General features: G+C 44.6%; 3 protein-coding genes across 4 annotated transcripts; 1 reads left to right on the top strand and 2 right to left on the bottom strand.

Annotated features, from left to right (window-relative positions):
- Positions 1–3,783: 3,783 nt before the first annotated feature.
- LOC119288548 (putative vesicle-associated membrane protein 726) lies at positions 3,784–6,206 on the top strand. The gene is made up of 5 exons (XM_037568148.1): positions 3,784–4,022; positions 4,947–5,088; positions 5,279–5,399; positions 5,498–5,560; positions 5,657–6,206. The coding sequence occupies exons 1-5, from the start codon at positions 3,827–3,829 to the stop codon at positions 5,801–5,803; spliced, it is 669 nt and encodes a 222-aa protein (XP_037424045.1). The 5' UTR covers positions 3,784–3,826; the 3' UTR covers positions 5,804–6,206.
- A 1,937-nt stretch (positions 6,207–8,143) lies between these two features.
- On the bottom strand, positions 8,144–11,331 carry LOC119288550 (protein SULFUR DEFICIENCY-INDUCED 2-like). Its single transcript, XM_037568149.1, has 2 exons — positions 11,025–11,331; positions 8,144–9,164 (listed from the first exon to the last, which is right to left on the bottom strand). The coding sequence occupies exons 1-2, from the start codon at positions 11,157–11,159 to the stop codon at positions 8,349–8,351; spliced, it is 951 nt and encodes a 316-aa protein (XP_037424046.1). The 5' UTR covers positions 11,160–11,331; the 3' UTR covers positions 8,144–8,348.
- A 5,231-nt stretch (positions 11,332–16,562) lies between these two features.
- LOC119284651 (ATP-dependent RNA helicase A-like) lies at positions 16,563–20,321 on the bottom strand. Of its 2 annotated transcripts, none has more exons than XM_037563802.1 (8): positions 20,081–20,321; positions 18,698–18,778; positions 18,534–18,622; positions 18,374–18,448; positions 18,174–18,265; positions 17,816–18,094; positions 17,515–17,592; positions 16,563–16,933 (listed from the first exon to the last, which is right to left on the bottom strand). In XM_037563802.1, the coding sequence occupies exons 1-8, from the start codon at positions 20,204–20,206 to the stop codon at positions 16,812–16,814; spliced, it is 942 nt and encodes a 313-aa protein (XP_037419699.1). In that variant the 5' UTR covers positions 20,207–20,321; the 3' UTR covers positions 16,563–16,811. The 2 variants fall into 2 exon arrangements, with proteins under 2 accessions (XP_037419699.1, XP_037419698.1); XM_037563801.1 differs by having other exon boundaries at positions 18,165–18,265; positions 20,081–20,320.
- Positions 20,322–21,387: the final 1,066 nt, after the last annotated feature.

A 21,387-nucleotide genomic window follows, 5' to 3' on the forward strand; every position in this document is an offset into this window, starting at 1 on the left:
CTTCCGCTTACGGTCTACGAGGGTACGTGGACAATACTCTTCCCTCTTGTTGCTATGCATCACCATGATCTTGCGTGTGCTTAGGATTTTTTTTGAAATTACTACATTCCCCAACAATTTTAGTGTTAGATACATCCGTTTCTAGAATAGTCTAAGACAAGTAATTTGAGACAAAGGTAATACATGTCAATATGTATTGTGGGTTATTGCCATGTAATGGCATTTTTCAACGCTGACCCGTAAATTTGCTCTGGCATCTGTCCGCGGACAGGGAGGGACTAGTCCATGGACATAGATGTGGGAGCCGGCCATCCAACGCTATCCACATACATCGGACCCTTTTTTTATTATGCACGTTCAAATAGCCGCATACATAGTCTACAATTGTTCAAATGCTAAATGCAGCAGTAGTTCTAATTTAAAAAGTTCAAATATTACACTCTAACATTGTTGTCCCCCTTAAACCGCGCACAGATGCTCAATCAGATCTTCCTTTAGTTGCTCGTGAGTTGCTCCAAAGATCATGTGATGCAATTGCTTCAGTAATGATTGCAGGCATCTTAACATGACATGATATTGCCCTTGTAAAGCTTTCGGGCAATTTTTCTATTTCCAATGCATGGAGTCAAGAGATCCGAGCAAACCTAGTCACACTCTTGCTTCTGAGATTGCCAAGATCCTTTTGGTGTCTGTCACAGTTGGTTCTCTCAAGTACTACGGGCCAAACACCTCGACCACGGCAATTGCAAACCTGACCGGATGCCATGGTAGAGACGATCGAAGACATTTTTGCGCATCCGAAAAGCTTGCGAAAATTGTCAGCGAAGAGCGCATCTGGGGCAAAGTAGTTGTCCATCAGTGTCAAATGGCCATGCGCCCGGTTGCGGTTGAGCACTCGATGACCCTTGATCGATCTCTTGAAATTGAGAACATGCCCCTTCGCACGCTCCGCGTCTGCAAGCATCGCCTGCATCATCATCGTCTCATCTATGTAGTCCTTCTCGTCGGACGAGTCGGAGAATCAACATAGTGCTCGCATGTGCACTCCATATCCGGATCCATTGCTTAGTTAGCTAGGGAAATTCACCGAACAGTTGTTGGGCATGGTGAGCATCGTACGAGCGGATGGTACGTAGCCGCGCGGCGGTCGGAGGAAAGGCATGAAACGGCGGCGAAGGAGAAGCGGCGTGGAGTCCGGGTGTATCGTTTGAGGTGATGGACTCGTCGAGTTCCGACAGGGGTGCGGTGTGGCGGCCGGGGTGGTGGAGCGGCGGCGAAGGCAAGAGAGAAAAACTGAAGGAAAGAAATGGTACGATGGAGGCACGAGGTTTTGGAGGGGTTTGGGGTGTCAGAGTCCTACATGGCTGCTGTCCAGACCCCCGCAAGCCCCCCCCCCCTCCCCACTTTGTCTCGGATTTGTCGAAAAATGTGCGTCAGGACCGCTCGATGAACCGATACAAGTTTTTGTGCTGGTTGGCTAAACACGTCTGGACCGTGCAGTCTGAACGGTTACAAGCGATTTAAGGGTCCGTTTTAGAGATGCCCTGACGCCATACATTCTCTAAAGATTCCCTCATAATATCCTCTCTCGAGCATTTGTCTTTTGTGTCCTGCTTTTCATTATAGCAACATATTATTGGATTTTAAGCTTGTCTTTTAGAACTATACCATTGCTGATATCACGTCATTTCCTCTGCATTATCAATGTAGCTACCACAAATTATTTGTGACATTTTATAAGTGAATTTTAAGTACCTATAACAAATTGTTCACGACACTAGCTATGAGTGATTTTGAAGGAGAAGAGAGGGTTCCACAACCATTGTCACATGAAACCAGAGACAACTATGAAGACCATATGGACAAAATCGTCCAACTTGTTTATATTGACAAAAGCCGGGTTCAAAGTCATGATTTTCTTTAACACAGTACAAATGCAGACGCTCATACATACACTCATCTCTATGACCGTATGCACACATATTCTATCACTGTGAGTACTCCCTCTGTTTCTTTTTAGGGATAAGTATATTTTCTATCCCTCAACTTTTTCGATAGTATAGAAATGGTCCCCCAACTGTAAAACCAGTAAATCTTAGTCCCTTAACATTCAGAACCGGATAAGTTTAGTCCCTCAACTTTTTAAACCGGATAAGTTTAGTCCCTCGCACCGCTTCGCGTGGTTTTATGCCGACGTGCAGTGGTTTTGACTGTGCGCGGTGGCTGTCGGCCACGACGCACCCCTTCCGGCCGGGGCAGCACCCAACTTACGGTCATTCAGCTGTACAAAGCTAGACTCGTACCAGCTCGCTCGTGTATAAAGCAACCTCTCCTGGTGCGCTTCTGGCTGCTGAATAATTAGTTAGGCCGTTGATTTTTTTCCCGTTTTCATCCCATTCAGTCAGCAGGGCACGAGCTCCACTATTTTGTGTGGAGGCCGTGCGCGTGGATTCCGGCAGCTGCATGCGTGTCGTTGCATGTCGATGCAAGTGTCAAGCTGCGCGTCAAGTTGTTCGCTGCACAAACTACTCGAGTCCTAGTGTTCACATCAGAGTGCATCTGGGCGTGTGAGTTGAGACCTAACACTGGCGCGGCCGGTGCTTTTGGCCCGAGAGGAATCAACTTGACGTGCATATGTAAGCTAGTTGTCGGCTTTGCTTTTGCTGCGCGCATGCATCGGCATGTAATCGTATCTACTACGAGCGGACCACATCAAGCCAGCGTTCCGAGCCCACTCTCGCCGGAAAGTCGCGTTGCCGCCGTCGAGCAGGCTGGCACCTGGACGATCTCGCCATGGGCAAACTCAGACTGGCATATGTCGCAGCCTGCATGGACGAACGGGCACTGCTGTTCTGCTTGTGGGCCCATGAGGCGGCGGCGTAAGTGGCAACCGGGAGCGTGATGAGACTGGCAGCGCGCAACCTTTCCAGGCTCTCACTTTTTTCTGTAGTGAATACCATAATACCACACCACATTGACAGGAAACCATCTAAAACAGCACGAGGGATTAAACTTATCCGGTTTTAAAAGTAGAGGGACAACGTTTTGCTGGTTTTAGAGTTAAGGGACCATTTCTCTACTTTCAAAAGAGTTAAGGGACAGAAAATATACTTTTCCCTTCTTTTTACTCCGCATATAAGATTTGATCAAAGTCAAACTGCACAAAGTTTGATCAAATTTATATAAAAATATATGAACATCTACAATACTAAAAACTATATAATATGAACATACATTTCGTGGTGCATCTGATAATATTGATTTCATATTGTGAATATTTATATTTTTTTAATATAAAGTTAGTCAAACTTTACAAAGCTTGACTTTGACCAAACCTTACATGTGGACTAAAAAGAAACGGAGGGAGTATCTCCGAGAGCTGGGCCGACACATTATTTTGAAATTGACGAAGTCGCCACTTTGTAGTCGATGAAAACGTCTCCTTTTGCTGAATGCATATCGTCAAAAGACCTAAAATGAATCCAGAAGAATGCGAGCACCAATATCAAGTGGTCGAAGTACTAAAGTAAGTAAAAGAAGTTAAGAAAGTGAAAATGATGTGCAACAAGGAGGCTTGCTGCGGATGTGTATGGTCTAAAGAAACTCAGCACATTTGCTTTGCAAAATAAATACAAAAACCAGCAAAAGCACCACAAGATCTAAATTTAGCTTGTGTAGCGGGACGACCACAATTCCCCGCCACCCCTTCCGATCTCCTAACGCTCCCGCTCCCACCGTCCCCGCGCGCTCTCCCACCACTCGCCACCCCGATCCTCCTCCTCCTCCGCCCCTCCCCTCCTCCGTCCAGGCGCCGGCGGCCGGAGAGATGGGGCCTCCTCCGAAGAAGCTGGTCTACAGCTTCGTGGGGCGCGGCACCACGGTGCTGGCCGACCACGCCGAGGCCTCCGGCAACTTCGCCTCCGTCGCTGCCCAGTGCCTCCAGAAGCTCCCGCCCAACAACAACCGGCTCAGCTACAACTGCGACGGCCACACCTTCAACTACCACATCCACGATGGATTCAGTAATGCCCCACTCCCCAACCCGCCTGATCCGTCGTCTTCCCATCGAGTTGTATGATTCGTGCGTGCGTTCACGTGTTCTCGATCGCTGGTTGCGCTGGCGATCTGGCATTGGCTTGATTGCTGACCTTCTCGGTTTAATAGGTTACATGTCTTCAGCAATGTTCACATTTCTCATGGACATGGTGAATTGGGGGTGGAGAATCAATACAACTTTGTTGGCTTGATGCTTGCTAGGTGAACTGGCTTTGTCAAGATCTAGGCAAATCTAAGTGTGCCTCTACATAATTTGAAACCATCAAGGCATTTCTTTCGCAGAAGGCAACAAATGCCGGAGACCTCCTTTTCTTGTTTGGTACCCCCTCCGTCCCATTTTTGCAAAACAGTCTTACATTGTGAGACGGAGGGAGTACTTTGATCCGAATGGATTTTCATTCTTGTTATGTACTTATGGATAGCATGATGATGGAAAATGTGATACCTGACTTGCTTGCCTTGTCTGATTTGATAAATGTGGTTTTCATGTTTTTGGTTGAGGACATGGTTATCATGATAATGTTGCGATGAGTAGGGTGGTTACTGCCGTGCGGTAATTTTTTTCAGTGTCGTGTCATTGTCTATAACAATTTTAGACACCTTTTTCCTTGACATAGTGTATGGGGTCCTCTTTGAAGCCATTTATATTGGAATCGCACACGAGAAATTAAAATTTCACCAAATTCGCATACATCAGTTTTTCAGAATGACGTGTATCCCTGTAAAGTATTCTGATACTTTAGAAGTATTATCTTCCTGTTGATAACTCACTGCATTCTGTTTTGGCTTTGTTGTTCAATAGTAGAGATAAAATTGTGAGTGTAGGACACTTATGTAAGAGTCAAGCAGATTCAGTCAGTTTTTTATGTAACCGTGCATTTGATTTTCAGCATATTGTGTTGTTGCTACCGAGTCTGCTGGTCGGCAACTTCCAATCGGCTTCATTGAGAGGGTTAAGGAGGATTTCGCCAAGAAATACAGCGGAGGAAAAGCCAAAACTGCTGGTCCCAATAGCCTCAAACGAGAATTTGGGTACTTCCCGTGATATCTGTGCACACATATTTCGAAATTCCAGCAAGTCTCATCTTATCATATAATGTGAATGTGAATACCGAATCATTACAATACATGGGTGCTAGCTACTTTATATGAGCATGCATGGTTCAGAAATAAATAAATATAAACAGTGTGAGTTACTATTACAGTGGATGTCTTTTTCCAGGCCTAAACTTAAAGAACACATGAAGTATTGTGACCTGCATCCTGAGGAAATTGACAAGCTTGCAAAAGTGAAGGCTCAGGTTTCAGAGGTGAAGGGAGTGATGATGCAAAACATTGAAAAGGTGCATGTCAATTCTACTTTCAGTCTGATAGTGATCCCTATCGGGGCATTTATGAAGCTTCGGCGTGTTTACTTTTTTCCTTACAACCTGTACATCAGGTACTAGATCGTGGTGAGAAAATCGAACTGCTTGTCGATAAGACCGAGGATCTCCGCTCACAGGTATCATATACTCATACGCACCTCGATTCGATCTTTTCTTTCCTCTGTCACCATCCTCGGTGCATGACATATCTGGTCATATTTGCCTGCCTGCAGGCACAAGATTTCAAGAAGCAAGGAACAAAGATACGGCAGAAGATGTGGTGGGAGAACATGAAGATAAAGCTCATCGCTTTTGGCATCATTGTCTTGCTGATCCTCTGCATCATCTTGACAGTTTGCCGCGACTTCAAATGCTGGTGATGTGACTGGAGAGTGCACTGCTCACCTCACCCCACTGTTTTAACTACTGCTATAGCCTTCAGTTTGACGTCGCATTGTCGAAGAGAAGAAAGAAATGCAGGAAAGGAAATAAGGGGGAAATTAAAGGGCATGCTGCTACAACATATGTAGAGAGCGCTGTTTCCGAGAAAACAATCACATAGAGAGTGCAATCACCATCAACAGCGTCGTGATGCTAGAATATGTCAGTGTTATTATAGTTTCCGCTGATCGCATTCTTTAATTTAGTTATATATATCTAGGTCCCAAGGCTCGCAATATATAAGAGTCAATGCCCAAATATTTATTTTGCATTGTTGTAATTAGTAATGTTGTGATTCAGATGAGGTACTTTTACTGCAATTCCGTACGGCGATTTGATATTCCTGAAATATGCTTCTGTGTTCATGGCTCTTGAACAAGCTTAGAGCATCTTACCTTTTTTAGGGAGCTGCATTAGAATATCTTAACACTATCCATACACTTCCTTGGTCCAACATACACTGAACTCTCCTTGTGAAATTACTGTCATTTCCCCGCAATCCTAGGTCGACACCACCTTTGGTGCCTGTGTAGGGTCGCTGGAGTGTGGTGGCTCCATGGAGTATGGGATTTTCAAAGTTAATTCAAAAGGCAAATTTATAGGTTTCTGAAAAGGTTGAAATTATATTCTCCAAAAAAAGAAGTTGAAATTTTAACCCACATTTGCATATAGATGTTCTCTACATATCTTTACAGTTATGTTTTAATTTTTAAGATAAAACAAATGTGGTTCTATGATAGTATATCCATTATAGAACCATTTATTTGTTTTCGTTCTGGTCTTACCTACAAATAAAAATATTTCTTCGTAAATGTTTTCAGGCGCCCAAAGAGCACATATATGTATTTGTGAAAAAAAAGAATTTTTAACTCCATTTTTGTTCAAAAAAAGGGCAAAGCTATGGGTTGACCGGGCAGAAATAAATCCACATCGTCCAATTAGACCTAAGATCGTGATCTTCAGCGCAATTGACATTCCAGCATATCCCACCCCCTCCCTCTTCCCCCCGCGCAACATTTGTTATGTATGTTTGCAACATCGCCGCATCATTTTACTCGTGATATGAATAAGAGTATCTACAACCGAACCGCTCATATCCTCCCCAAGCGTCCGGGCCCGGTCACTGCACAGACAAGAGAGAGAAAGAGAAAAGGCACCCGATCACCCTCTCCTCATGTTGTCCTCACATATTTGGGTTTTCCGCAAATCCCCATAAACAATTCATATATGGGGAGGATATGGGGATGTACGGGTGTGTCTGGACAGTTCTCCACGTAGGATGCGGCCCACCCCGGATCACTTTTTCTCTTTCTATATTCTTTCTTCCCTCTCTCTCTCTCTCTCTCTCCACCAATCACATGCCAACCGGATAATTTGGTGACATGGTTGCATGCACGCACAAATGGTGGTCTGAAACAAAACAAATTCGGACACTGACCGGATGCGTCCGCGGACGTTTGAGAGACCAAATTTGCCAATTATGGCTGTAGATACCCTAACAGGGTAAAAGAATGTCACGTCATTTGAAACACACCCAAGCAACACATTCTTATGTGTATGCAACAAATCTCCATTGGCTGAAGCAAAATCCCTGAAAAGAATTGTCGCCAAATGCATCATGTAAACCAATGTTTGTAGCACGTGAAAACAGTTGTATCGTGAAAAGCAAACATTTGTAGCAATATCACAACATGTTGATCGTATGTTTGCAACAAAATGTATATGGGCAACATCGGAAAAGGTGCAAAATCACTAACCTTGCACCGTCAACATTTGGGTCCCTCGTCTCACCGCCTTGAGATTGCAGTGGAAAATCTGGCTTGTCGGAACATCGCTATTGCCAAATCTGGTGAGTAAACTCATTCCCCCTCACCCCTCCATCGCACTTGATTGAGCTAGAGAAAACATCTGGATCCAAGCTCCAACTTGACTTTCGATTTGAGAAATGATGAGAGGAGGGGGAGTCACCTAGCGCCGTCCATGGTGGTCGTGAACTAGCAATATGAGCCACTGGCCTGCAGGGGGATCCCATGGGAGAGGAGGAACTCATGAGAGAGGGGTTGGAGAAAAGAGACATTATCCGGGAGAGAAGAAAAGAGAATGTTGTACAAAAGAAGGAAGTTGTCTGAGGCACTATACCCGCATGACATGCCAGCATGGATGATTGGGTCGGGTGAATAGAATCATTTACCAAAAATATATTGGTAGTATATATATGTACATATACACTGAAATTGTTGTACACATGAAACCGCCAAAAAGAACTTGTACACTGCACATGCAACACATCTACATACATGAGCACCAACATAGAACATACTGTATGTCACATTGATTAACACGTACGCTTCACACTATTCTGATCAAGCTACTGCAGTACTGCACACACACACACAACTTCTATTGAGTTCTCACGAGCTTCACACTATTCTGATCAAGCTACTGCACACTCACAGCTTCTATTGAGTTCTCATGAGCTTCTAGCTAGCAAGCCATCTGCTCCCTGCCGAAGGGTGTGATCTCCTCGAACACGGGCAGCCTCCGGTGGCTCTTCCGGTACGGCGCGGCCCACTGCCTGGCCACCATGTCCAGAAGCTCCGCCATCTCGTCGGCCTCGGCGCCGTCCTCCTCCCCGGCCTCCTTCTCGCCGCCGCCGCCTGTCTCCGCCCTGATCCGCTCCAGCAGCTCCTCCGCCTTCCTGACGACCTTCCCGCCGCCGTGCTCCCTCTCCCTCCCGTCGCGGAACGCGCCGGCGACCACGTCGGCGAGCACCCCCTCGGCGTCCCCCAGCCGGCCCTGCTCCATGAGGCACAGCGCGAGGTTGCAGGCCTTGTTGGCGTCGGGCTCCACCATCTGCGCCTTGCGGTACACGGCCTCGGCCGCCATGAAGTTGCGCTGCTGCATGTAGGCCCAGGCGAGGTTGCCCAGCACCCGGGACGTCTCCTGCTGGACGGAGACGTGGATCTTGCGGCCGTGGGAGCGGGCGCGCTTGGTGGCCTTGTCGGCGGGGAATGCCTGGCCGTGGTAGATCCGGCGGAGCTTGTGCTTGAGCAGCTCGATCTCCTCCTTGGTGCGCCCGCTGGCCTTGTAGAGGTCGAGCAGGATGTTGTCCAGGGACTCCTGCGACTGCTTCCCCAGGCAGAGGTGGCGCAGCGACCGGATGGCGTCCACGGCGTCGTCCAGGTAGCCGCGCTGCTTCATCACCACCGCCATGTCCTTGAGCGCGCTGTCCACCTTGTCCCCCGTCTCGATCGCCTTCCAGAACCACGCGATCGACGCGTCCAGGTCCTTCTCCACTAGCTGATGAACCAATTTATTCGAAATAGTCGTCAATTATAGATCATTTTCCGCTCATGTACAAGTCCATACTTATTTGTTAAACCCTCCAGTCACAGAATTTTGTTACTGTAAGTGTAACTTCAAAATTTTGACTTTGGATAAACAAACTGCGCCTTCTAAATCCTACCGAAGGGAGTGATTATTTCTCGTTACATGGAACCTTGTACTTAGTTTATGATCTGATGAAATCGGCGCGTGCATGCTTGAAGAATGACGAAAAGTGATCACTAGCTAAATGTTAGGACATCTCTTTTGCCGTACTTTTGTTTCAAATGGAACATCACTTCCTTTTGGTCGGATCCATTGCTCCGCCCCATGTATATACGAGGACTGGCTACTAATCATAAACGCAGATTTAAGACAATGCTTGTGCCCATTGCTCTATGTTTGGCCCATGTGGTCGTTTAGAAATGATGTTGTTCTTAAGGATCAACGGGCAGGCGATCTTCTATATGTACGGGTCGTTCTCTTCTCCTCCACCAGAGGCGGCGGACTATTTACCCTCTTTCCCGGTGAGACCACGGGTACCCTCTCCCCCCGTCTGTCATTCCGGCGACGTGAGGGGGCAGTGACCCTTGGTCTTCGGTCCGGTGGTAGTAGGGTTAGGAATAAGTTAGGTTTTGTCTCCAGTCAGGGGTGGTGAGATGTTATGGCGTCATCGGCATGGAATAAAGTCTTGTCATCTCGCCCTCGTTTCGGGAGTGCTTCTTCATATCATTGATTCATGATTTTATAGAATGTGACACCCCCATCTTTATCTTTAGATGAAAAATATGTGTGATTCTATGCTAGCACACTGGATCATTTTCTCTCTGGATCCGCCCTTGGTGTGTGAATCTAGTTCTTCATGTCTGGTTTTTTTTTCACCAATAGGTTTGCCTCGGTGATGCTACAATGCGGATCGGATAACATGGCCGTGCATCTTGATCCTTCATCTCCAGTTCTGACCGGCAAAGGTTGACCAGTCTCGGCCTTGTTTGGGAGTGAGTGAGATTTGTGTCTGGCAGGAACTGGGGCTATAGGCCCTCTCCAGTGTTTTCCTCTCCGATGCAACCATTTGCTCTGTAGATCATGGCCGTTGGCGTTTTTCGGTCTACATCGACCACTGTATGGCCACTACTTCTACAAGACCATGAGTTTAAACAAGTTTGCTCCGTTGAGACGGATGCCAGAGATGACAATGAGCTTTGCTCACAGCATGCTATCGGTGGATACAGGATGAAGAAGTATTTTTTTATTTATAAGGGTACTTTTGTAATGATATATTCTACTACTTAATATATGGCCTTTGCCTTTTCGTACAAAAACTAAAAAGAGAAATTTGTTGTTTTCTCATTTCCTTGAAATGCTTTGCCACTCCACCTTGTGATGTAGATGCTGGAAGAGCTACTCTGGGTGCAGAAACCGTCTTGCGTGACGATTCTGAACTACTCTAAACGAAGCAGTGTGGCCACCAGCCCACCACCAGCATGTACTAAGACGGGGTATATTGAATGAAATCTAACCAACTACTCCGTACTACTTCTACCTCCGTTTATAAATATAAAACGTTTTGGCAATTTAAATTGAACTTTTTTTACAGGTAGCAATTTAAATTGAACTACCAAAACGTCTTATATTTAGGAAGTAGAGGTTGTACTATGTTGCAACTTCTAACTGAATAGTCTAACTATAAGTAGCACTTCAATCCCATTACAGCCAATTAACAAAGTGTTTTCGAGGTGAGATAGATTCGATCCTTCCGGCCCGGAGGCCACCATTCACATCCCTCATCGTCCAGAAAATGAATAGGAGTAGTACATAGCTAGTGCTTGGGTTTACCTGGTAGTGCTTGGCCCGTGCATACGGCCCGCCGCCGGAGGGGATCTTGAGCGCGACGTGCACCGCCGCTGCCGCTGCCGCCATCGCCGGCGCCCCCGTGCTCGGCGCCGGCTGAGCCAATCCGGCCTGAACCATGTCGACCTCCGCCTAGAAGTAGCTAGCTAGATAACTCTTTTTTTTCTCTCTCTTAAAGGAGCTAGCTAGATACCTAATGATTTGCTTCCGTCGATGGCGCTCGCCGCTGATTCCTTTTCCGGCGGGAATCGATACCGTACGGCCGAGTCAGTCACGGTGTCGAGGCTGGCGGGGGAGCTGTCGCTGTAATATATAGCCCAGACGGCCGATCGGATGAATCTGGCCGACCGAACGACGCACCTGGACGGGGATGCATCCAGATTCGGTGGTGAATGGTTCAGTGGACTCGTTGGATGGAGCCTGCTTAGTCGGGCATGTTCATCCGACAGCGTCCAGTAGCTGGCGCCTGATGATGGACAAAATCGGCCCCCTTCTCGTTAGCGTGACGGCACACGTGGCACTCACCAGGTTGGGTTATGGATGGCGCATCTGCACGTCAAAACTATTCCTTCCTTCGATTCATATTAGTTGTTGCTGAATTAATGTATCTAGATATTATTTTAGGATGTATCTAGATATTATTTTAGTGCTAGATACATTCGTTTTGAACGATAATTAATATGGATCGGATGAAGTACAGCTTTTAGGGCACACGTAGATATATTATCTTAAGTCCGCCATGTAATCTAGAGATGACAATAAAAATAATATATTATAGGTTATTTTTCAATGTTATCTTCAATAACAAGATACACATAAATATGTAGTGAGAGATATTACAGCTAAGAGATCATTTCTTAATTAAGAGAAGGCAGTCATTTTCTTCATGTTTCTGTCTCCTCCACTTCTGTATTCAGCTTACGTGGCACTCTTATAATAGTATTATTGTATATACCCTCATTGTGTCAAATTCATGGTTATTTACCAGCCAACCAATATTTTTCTTTGTAAGGAAGCTCGCCTTTTCTTTCTAATTACCAGTTCTTTTGGTAGCTTAAAAAATAAGCCGTCTTCTCCTTAGCTTTTTTCATAAGCCGCCTCTTTTATTCATTAGGACTTCTAAACTAGCACGGAATAAATAATTTAGAAGTCTCATAAAATATTAGGGGTGGCTTATTTTTTAAGCCGGGAAGAGACAACTTATTTTTTAAGCCGCCCAAAAGAACTAGCCCTAAACTGTCGGCTTGACTCACATTTGATCTTTATTTAAACTGTTTCTGAATCTACAACTGCAATACCCCCAAAAAAATGAAGATATTTTTTCTTATAAACTTGATAAAAAAATTATGAAGTTGACTTATGAAAAAAATATGTGCACTATATAATGTTCATAAGGGGCATTTTGCTAGTAGCGTTCCAAACGATGTTACACTTGGGATGCTTAAACTTTATTGTGGACATGGTGACGCCAACGATGAAGAGATATCACTTCTTCAGACGCACCGGGATGAAAAGATGACTACGTTTGAGCACTGCAAATATGAAAAGAAAAACATAATTTTGCGGAGAGGGTGAAAGAAAGGAAGGTAGTCGCATGAATTTGGTGCATTGAATGAGGACGTCTCCTTGTCTATATGCTTGCGACCCACACATTTGTGAACATCATGATAAACGACCATTGAGCCGCTAGAGTCGACCACTAAATTGAGAACTGTATTATCCCCAGTGATTGATTGGCGATTTAATCAAAATTCAACTCCCTAAACGCATTCTTGCATGATAATTAGTAGGATCACCTCTATTGTAGAGGTAGATGTGCTACTCATCTACTCCCTCCGTTTCTAAATATAATTTTTTTAAAGATTTCAATATAGACTACATACGGATGTATATGGACATACTTTAGAGGGTAGATTCACTTATTGTGCTCCGTATGTAGTATTTTGCTCCGTATATAGTTTATATTAAAATCTCTAAAAAGACTTATATTTAGAAACGGAGGGAGTACTACATATTACGCAAGTAGTACTGCTACTAACACAAGCGATAAAACTTTTAGAGAAAGAAAGCTTATAACCCGATTTTATAAATAAAGCGCTTAACAAAGCAGAGGTAACAAATTAGTCTGGGATGTTGTCTTACAACAGGACATACATATCATGAAAGAAAAAGATAAAACGAATGATACAGATTGTCGGAATGAGACAGGGTTGCAAAAATGTCCCAAAGGTAGGAGGAGGATTGCTCTGTTGCTCCTGCTCGAAGCGCCTTCACTTGTGCTCCCATGCCGTAAATGAGGGAGTCCAAGTATTCCATGTCCTTCCCGCTGAACAGTCGCAAATAGACGGTGACTTTTTTAAAAGCATTAGCAGTGTTAGAGCTTTGTTCCTAGTATTGCAGAGGGCCCACATTATCATGGCGAACTCCAGTCAACTGAGGGGCTGTTATTGCCCAAAAATACCTTGAATGAGCTTATGAGCATGGAAGATTTGGCAAAGGACGAGGGTGCTCACCTACACGGTACACGCTAGTGTATCCCATATAAAACTGCAAAAATTGTGCCATCACACAAGAGAATAAAATGTGATACTAATCCTAGGTTGATTACGAATGATGCATAATCTGTCTCTTCCTGAGGCCATGGCGCTTTTGGACTTGGTCGGCAATTGGTAGCTTACCTCAGATCAGTTGCCATAGATAGATTTTGATTTTAATGGGCACTCCGAGATCTCCACGGCTCCATGATTTCAAGCATACTTGGCCCTTGAGAGGGGTATAGGGAGTGATTGAAGAATTGCATGGACCTCTTCAAGGTCGAGGACATGAAGAGTCCTCCCCCTTCCTGGAGGCAAACTCGGTGGAGCCGGGAAAACAGGCATCCATTGGTCAACCTCATGTGGGCCTAGTAAACGATTGAATGGAGGGCACTTGATCAAAAAACCTGCAGGTAAGTATTTTCTAAATAATTGCGATGAAGAACCAATCAATGATTGGCTGGTTAGGAGGTCAGTGATATCCTCAATCCACCAGAGATCAAACCCCGGGTTTGACGGTTTGATGTCTCATTAATGCGGATTATTCTCTCAGTGGGAGGCGAGTATCTCTCGACAGCGAGACACCCGTGGTGACTTCGTCAATATTCAAGCTCCGCAACTTCAACTTGGTTTTCAGCAGGTGTGTGGTGGTGACAGTGTGTGCGTCTATGTTGTAATCGGGGTTTCTGGGGAACATTTTTTGATGATGTGCTCCGCAGAGAAATCCTTAGGATTAGTAATAATTTGAATTTGTTTCATACTTAGGCTCAATCATGGTTAGATAGTTGAAACAATCTAAAAATGCGGAACTAAGAAAAAGTGCAGAACTAATACATCATAAATTATGGAATTCTTAGCAAAGAACAACATATGAATCTGTAAAATTGACTATGTGCTCTACATGCAAGTTGCAGAAATTTGATGAGATCAGGATTCTTTCTAGGAAATGACAAAAAAAGGTTTCGGAAATGTTAGCTGACGATCATTCGCCAGTGGTCCTATCCCAGTGAAAGCTCCCTCTTCAGTCTTCCGTGGTTTCGTTGCACAAACCTTGGCGAAGGAGATAGGAGACACATCATATTTTTAACTCGTTCGCTGTGATACAAAACCCGACGAACATTATCCCATTCAAAACAATACCGCCCACTGCATTGGTTAGTGTCGTGAGACATGGGCTCGAATCCTGGCCCGTCCTTGTTTTTCTCCTTTTTCTAGTAGATGACAAAATATGTTTTTTTTCTTAGGTACAAGCATTTCTTTTCTAAAAAAATGCATGGCAGCTTTTATAATTTTTCAAACTTTCTCACATGGCAAATTTGAACATTTTTTCTAATGTTCACCAGTCAAGTTTGTTTTTGTACAAGATAGTTTAATTATTAATAGCATGCCATTTTTATTATTAAGATGATGGCTTTGTATTATTAAGAGCATGGCAAACTTTTAGAATTTTTTTTACTGTGGCATGGCATTTTGTATTGGTACATGGCAAAAACAAAGAACAAATGTTCTCGCAAACATGGCATTTTTCTGCACAGTGACATGGCATAAAACATCTCATGAACAAAATTCATTAAAAAAAAGTATGTCACTCGCAATTTTTTGAAAACTTTTTGTGGAGTAATTTTGTTTTTTGGGGATGGCAATTATCTAGAGTAAAATTCATTTTAGCTGCTGTTTTTATAATATGGCAAAAGGTTTGGACTTTTTTTGGAAAATAGTGATCAGGCTGGGAAGAGTACTATACTGGCCCAGTTATTGCCTCCTCACTGAGAAAAGGCCGAAATAGTGATCGAACCGCCCAGGGAGAACTATCCGTTCGCTGGTGCCTCCTCCCTGAGAAACGGCTGCCAGTTATTAAGTTTATGTAAAGCACTAGTGCAAATTTCCACATCTCACTAATCTTATATAAAATTGAAGTGTACAAATTTGTTCTAAAAAATGGTGAGCTCACATAGAAAATTTATTATGAATTGAAATCCTACAAAAATTATCAAATTTCAATCCAAACAGACCCCTCAAACTAGATTCAGGAATCACTTGAAGGGTTGGGCGCCCTTTGCTACGTAGTTGGTGTTCTTGAGATTGTGAAGAAAAATATACTCATTTTGTTTTAAAATATAGATCTATTACTTTTTATAAAAGTCCAACCTCTTTAAGTTTGATCAAATTTCTGAAGAATTATATCAAAATTTGTAATATCAAAATTGATGTTATTATATTCATAATGAAATGAATTTTCATAATTTTTTGGCTTAATGTTGGGGTGTTGATATTTTTGGCTCTAAACTTGGTCAAAGTTAAAGAAAATTGACTTTCCAAAAAACTAATACCCCTTCACTTTTTTTTTGTCTAGATGGTAAGAGGGTGCACGGGGTAGATATGTTTTTCTAGCCGGTTGGTGTTGATTGATTTCAAAAATCGTTGGCCCAATCAAAATCGTAAACCAAATTCAAAATTGAATATCTCAATCAAATAAAAAAAGCTTCAAAATTAGGGAATAGGATGAATTAATAAAATAACTAAATGAGAGAGCTTCTTGAGATATTATTGGTCCGGTCAAAATCAGATGACCAAGTTCTAAACTGAAGACCACAATAGTGTATAGTATCAAAGAATTGAACGAGAGCTTTGAGAAATTGTTGACTCAGTCAGGTGACCCAATTTCAGTTAAACACCTTAATTGATTGTGAGGTTTTTTACCCAGATATGCCCCGTGGCCTTTCCCAAAAAAATTATGTCCAGTGGAAGCGGTCAGGGTCTATCGTAGAGGGTCAAACTAGATTTCCAGCTGATTTTGCGAATTGGGGCTATAGTTTTCACAGTACATAAGCTTCAGTTCTCTTCGCCCAGGTCAGTAAGCTACAAATCCTTTCCCAGGCCAAACAATCTTTTTTATAGCATACTACTCCCTCCGTTTGGAATTACTTGTCTCGGAAATGGATGTATCTAACGGAGGGAGTAGATGGCAAGGAGCTAGGAAAGGCAAAGCTGGTAAACAGATGAACTACTATTCAAAACTGCACTCTTAGATACAGTAAAGGTGTCCCAGGAACAACATAACATGCTTGTCAAAATCCCACAGAATGGAAGCAATGGTACCGATACCATTGGCGATTATAGCTAAAAACTGGGAAGCCTAGTCGATGGTTCACAATGAAACAGCGCCAAGGTTCGGTTCCGATTCACAGAACGCGTACCTTCTGTCTCTCTTTTTTGCAACAATACAGCACTATGTGACCTAATAGTTCTGGTTCCCGCGCCCGCGGCCAGGGCCCATCCGACCACGGCCCCGCACGTAGCCCCTGCCGCCTGGGCCACCTGGGCCGCCTGCACCTCGGCCACCGCGCTCGTATCCTGGACCTGTGATGGACAGATTCCATGATTGATTGTTTAAAGGCTTATTATGCAAGAACAAGACAACCGAATCTGATACACAGTGCTGTATTGTTTAAAGACTTACTAAATCTATACAAGCAAGCTTCGAACCTTTTGAATTAATGCCCAGGATAGCGATCATTTAAACTGTATCTTTTCTCTAAAGCACATACAGTTATTGTTTCAATCATGGTTTCAAATACAAGTTCAGGCTTGGAAAATAATCACAGTACACATGCACATGGTCTAAATATATAACTTGAGATAAAACAGCAAGTGTGAAGAAATTATTCTTTGTTTATCAATATGTATAACTCATTTTCCGAATGTGTTTAAAGGGAAATCAGATTAGCACTGAAATCTTATTATTGGTGATTAAAACCCTGTTCTATCGTCACGAATACCATTCACTGAAGTTCTGCCATAATGGAGACATCAGTCAGCAGCAGAAATTATTGTTACTTAGATTTGTACCAAGATGAAGTAAATGCACAAGATAGGTGGGTACCAACAGAAAGTTCAATTCATGCCTAAATAGACTGTATGTTGCTGTGATTTGTACATACCACTGTATCCCCAGTTGCCTCTTCCTCGCCCACCGCCACCACGGCCTCTGTTCTGGTTGTAATTCCAGCCACCATTATCTGACAAGATAAAATGGTGAGAACACATAGTTGTGTATGTATAGTGTAACACCCCAACTTTTTGTAACGATTTTCAGGGAAGACCCAAAAAAGCATCCAAAAAAATCAACTGAAGCAGTCAAACACTAAACTCCACTTCTGTAAGGATTAGATTATCATAAATACTTCGCTGATGGGCAACCTTGAATAACAGTAAACAAAAAAAAATTATGATAGAACTTACCATATCCCCCATATCCACCTTGATCATAACCATAACCCCCTCCATAGCCACCTTGGTTTTGGCCATACCCTCCCTGATTGCCGTAACCTCCCTGGTTGCCATACCCACCTTGGTTGTGGCCGTAACCTCCATGATTGCCATACCCACCTTGGTTGTGGCCGTATCCTCCCTGGTTGCTATATCCACCATAACCTCCTTGGTTATTATCATACCCACCATACCCTCCCCTACCACCCCAGCCCCTTCCTCTCCCTCTGCCTCTTCCACGTACATATGAATCTTCAATGCACATGGAACAAGTTAGCAATCAGTAACATAGACAAACTACATTTAGTGATTGTATGTTCACCTGTTTGACCTTGATTTTGTCTTGGCTGGTGCTGTTGTTGATACCGCTGAACTTGCTGGTACCTTGGTTTAAGTGGCTCTGCATGCAATGGAGCTTGATATCTACAAGATCACATAAAATTGTATATTACAGTACACATGAAATCAAGGTAGAGCATCCTAGATGCTTCAAAACAAATCATGGGAAGGAAAACATGTCAAACATAATACCCGGGTGAATTTGTGTCGAGCTCCTTAGGTGACAAGGAGATTGAGATCATTGAAACATGACGAGTCATCTCCAATCTGCAACAAGATGACATATATAAAAACACTAACAAAGAGGGTGATCCAAGGAATCAGCAAGCAATATAGTTTTGCAATACTTAACGGTACAAGGCCTTCCTCAATGGGTTCCCATACATCAGTAATACTGACTGAACTGATCGTTGTATCTTGATGCAACCCAGGGATCCTTTTCTGTGATTAGATGGAGCTAGTTAATTTTAAGGAGTCCAAATGATGGTATCAAAAGAGAGCTAAGAACAGACCAACCTTTATGATCTCGGTAATAGCCACTGTCTTGCTGATAGCTTGTCCCATGGCCTTCAACACAATTTCTTTCACCCTTTTTTCCTGATTTGAACAACTTATAAGGTTCACTGTATGCATACAGGTACATGTGATACGGGTGAGCTGTAATAGTTAGCTAAGTACAGATGGCACCACATATCACAGTAATAAACTATACACCCAGCAGAAGTGGCGTAGCAGGTCATGGTTGTAGAAGAACGGTGGAATTACCACATTGTTACATGATGCATCCTCCTTGATACAAAGAAGGATTGCATGGATGTGTGGCCCTTATAAGGATCAAGGTTGAGAACTTTAGACTGAGTGGCACGCCCCAACTTTGAAACAATTGTTACAAAATAAACAGACTCCGGGAAGTGGTGCGATATCGCACCTACAACAAAAGAGGGCTGTAACTTGTGGAAATGGCAATGACTAATAGCAAGTAGCATCCATGAAAATGCAAAACAGCAAAGCCTGCTGGCAGCATTACAGAAACAATATCAGTTAGGTGCATGCGAGGACCAGCAGGGAAACCAGTTTGACATTACAAAAGATAAGACAGGGCAGGAAAGCCACTAATGTTCTGGCTTCAATCTCATTTCCTTTTAATGGCAGCAATTGGCTCCACGATGAAGGGCTCACACCAAGAGAATACAAGCCTTTGCCAACATGATTGAATCTGTTGTATATCCAGACTGATGACTCATGTACCTACCAACTAAATTCGATAAGCTCAAGATTATTAAAGATTTCAGTGCATTCAGAGTAAACATCAACAAATGCCAATTTGCACTCGACAAAGGGACGCTGAATTTATTGTATTTTAGATAACAAGAGTATATCATACAGCCTGTAACATCAAAGAGCCCACGGAAGGCCCTTAAATCTTCAGATTAGCTAGAGCTTTGATGTGGCCCTGTCCAATTAGCATACCAAAACTACCACCTGTCATCCAAGATAAGCAAAAAACTACCTCCCTGTCCCTGATCACTCACCCCGGTAGGACAACATAATGCTATGTCCGCATTCCGTAAATCCATTACTCGCTAACTTAGATACTGCAGATATCCTTAACCAGATGGCATTCCTTTTTAAGACGGCATGGAAAATATCACACTGCAGCACCAAATCTCACAGAAAAAAAATGCAAGCAAAACAAGATATCATTGCCGTATATATCAGTGGCCGGCCGATAATCAACAGTCACGTTCGATGCTGTATGGGGTCAGGAAGAATATTCCGCCCAAATTTGCCATTTTAAGACGTGCCGCCACAAGATCTGACCGAGGATACGGCGCCTATTCGAGGCTGCCCCCTTGGGGCCTGAGCCGGTGGCTACGGGGGTGGCGGATGGTGCGGTACCTGGAGGAGGGAGGTGGCGTAGGTGACGTAGTTGCGGATGAGGCCCTGTGTGGTGATACGGATCTCGTTCTCGCTGATGGCGGCGGCCTCCGGCCGCGGCTTCTCGACCCGTTGGTACCGATCCATGGCTGGTATCTCCGGCGGTGCTCCCGGCGGGCTGGCGGCGCGGCGGCGGCGTTGGTGTGTTGCGCTGCTGAAGGGGGGTGGGGAGGGGTAGTGGCGTGCTGGCAGTGAGAAAAACCCTAGAAATAGGGGAGATGGGAGTTAGGGTTTAACGGCATCCGTGGGTGGCGGCCGCACGGATGGATGGGCGATCTCGTGCCCGCAGGTACCTCTAGATTCGCACTTTTTGTTCTCTTTTTGTGACTTCCGAATATTGCTAAGATACTGTACGATCCGTATGAGCGAAATGTTTTTTTTACTGGCGTATGAGCGAAATATTAAGGGCGTCTCTGACCCTCAAATCTCGAAATATTAAAGGCATAGTCAATCCGGACTCTCAAACCTCTCGCAACCATCCGGACCGCGTTGCCTGGATCACGGAAGACATTCAATATAGACCTGTGTCGGTTTGCGGAACAATCCGGACGGTTTTCTTTCGCAAACCGGAGACAAAAGTTGGGGAGGTTTGTGGGAGTCCGAACCGATCATAAGCCCGCTTCTGACCGCCCTGACCCCCCCTCCCCCTCCCCGGCACACACTTTTCGCCCGCCGGCAGCTGCCCGCATTCATGCCGCTGTAGAGCGCACTGCTCCGTATTGAAGGCGGCTCAGGGCGGACACAATCTCTCATTGCATCTGCCATGGAAACGGCGCGTCGACCGAGGACACCGCCGTTGCACGCCCGGCTGAACACGCCTCCTCGCTGCATTCATACACCTCCATTAAACCCGCGTGGAAGCTGAGAAACCCACTTCGGCCACACATCCGTTCATGAGCGGACCGACATTAAACGCAACGCCGGCCGAGCTCCTTCTGTCCGCCCTCTATTTAAACGAGGTCATACGCTGGGCAAGAATCGCGCCCCTCCGCCGCTACCCCATCTCCTCCTTCATCATTTTCTCCACTCTTCGATGGCTTCCGAAAGCATTTCTTCGGGATACAAGCCGGCTGGATGGCCCGTCGAGACCAACGGATACGAGCGAGGCAACTCGCTGCTTTACCTCCCCCGCCTAGCCCAATGAAGCAAGTTGCCGCCCCAAGTCAGCGCGTGGTTTAGCAACTCGCCGCTCCAGACCAGCTCAATGAGGAGTAGCAAGGGGAGCACGACGGCGCGGGCGTCGTCGCTGCCGTCGACGACGTCTCATC

The sequence above is a fragment of the Triticum dicoccoides genome, chromosome 4A (assembly GCF_002162155.2).
Source record: "Triticum dicoccoides isolate Atlit2015 ecotype Zavitan chromosome 4A, WEW_v2.0, whole genome shotgun sequence".
NCBI lineage: Eukaryota > Viridiplantae > Streptophyta > Magnoliopsida > Poales > Poaceae > Triticum > Triticum dicoccoides.

Excerpts from the sequence above, each read along its gene's own strand:
- LOC119288548 (XM_037568148.1), top strand. The coding sequence starts at position 3,827 with ATGGGGCCTCCTCCGAAGAAGCTGGTCTACAGCTTCGTGGGGCGCGGC. Across the intron at positions 4,023-4,946 it reads CCACATCCACGATGGATTCA|CATATTGTGTTGTTGCTACC; the intron begins GTAATGCCCCAC and ends TTTGATTTTCAG. Across the intron at positions 5,561-5,656 it reads CCGAGGATCTCCGCTCACAG|GCACAAGATTTCAAGAAGCA; the intron begins GTATCATATACT and ends GCCTGCCTGCAG.
- LOC119288550 (XM_037568149.1), bottom strand. The coding sequence starts at position 11,159 with ATGGTTCAGGCCGGATTGGCTCAGCCGGCGCCGAGCACGGGGGCGCCG. Across the intron at positions 9,165-11,024 it reads CACGGGCCAAGCACTACCAG|CTAGTGGAGAAGGACCTGGA; the intron begins GTAAACCCAAGC and ends TTGGTTCATCAG.
- LOC119284651 (XM_037563801.1), bottom strand. The coding sequence starts at position 20,206 with ATGGATCGGTACCAACGGGTCGAGAAGCCGCGGCCGGAGGCCGCCGCC. Across the intron at positions 18,779-20,080 it reads ACGCCACCTCCCTCCTCCAG|GAAAAAAGGGTGAAAGAAAT; the intron begins GTACCGCACCAT and ends TGTTCAAATCAG. Across the intron at positions 18,095-18,164 it reads ACAAAATCAAGGTCAAACAG|ATTCATATGTACGTGGAAGA; the intron begins GTGAACATACAA and ends TGTGCATTGAAG.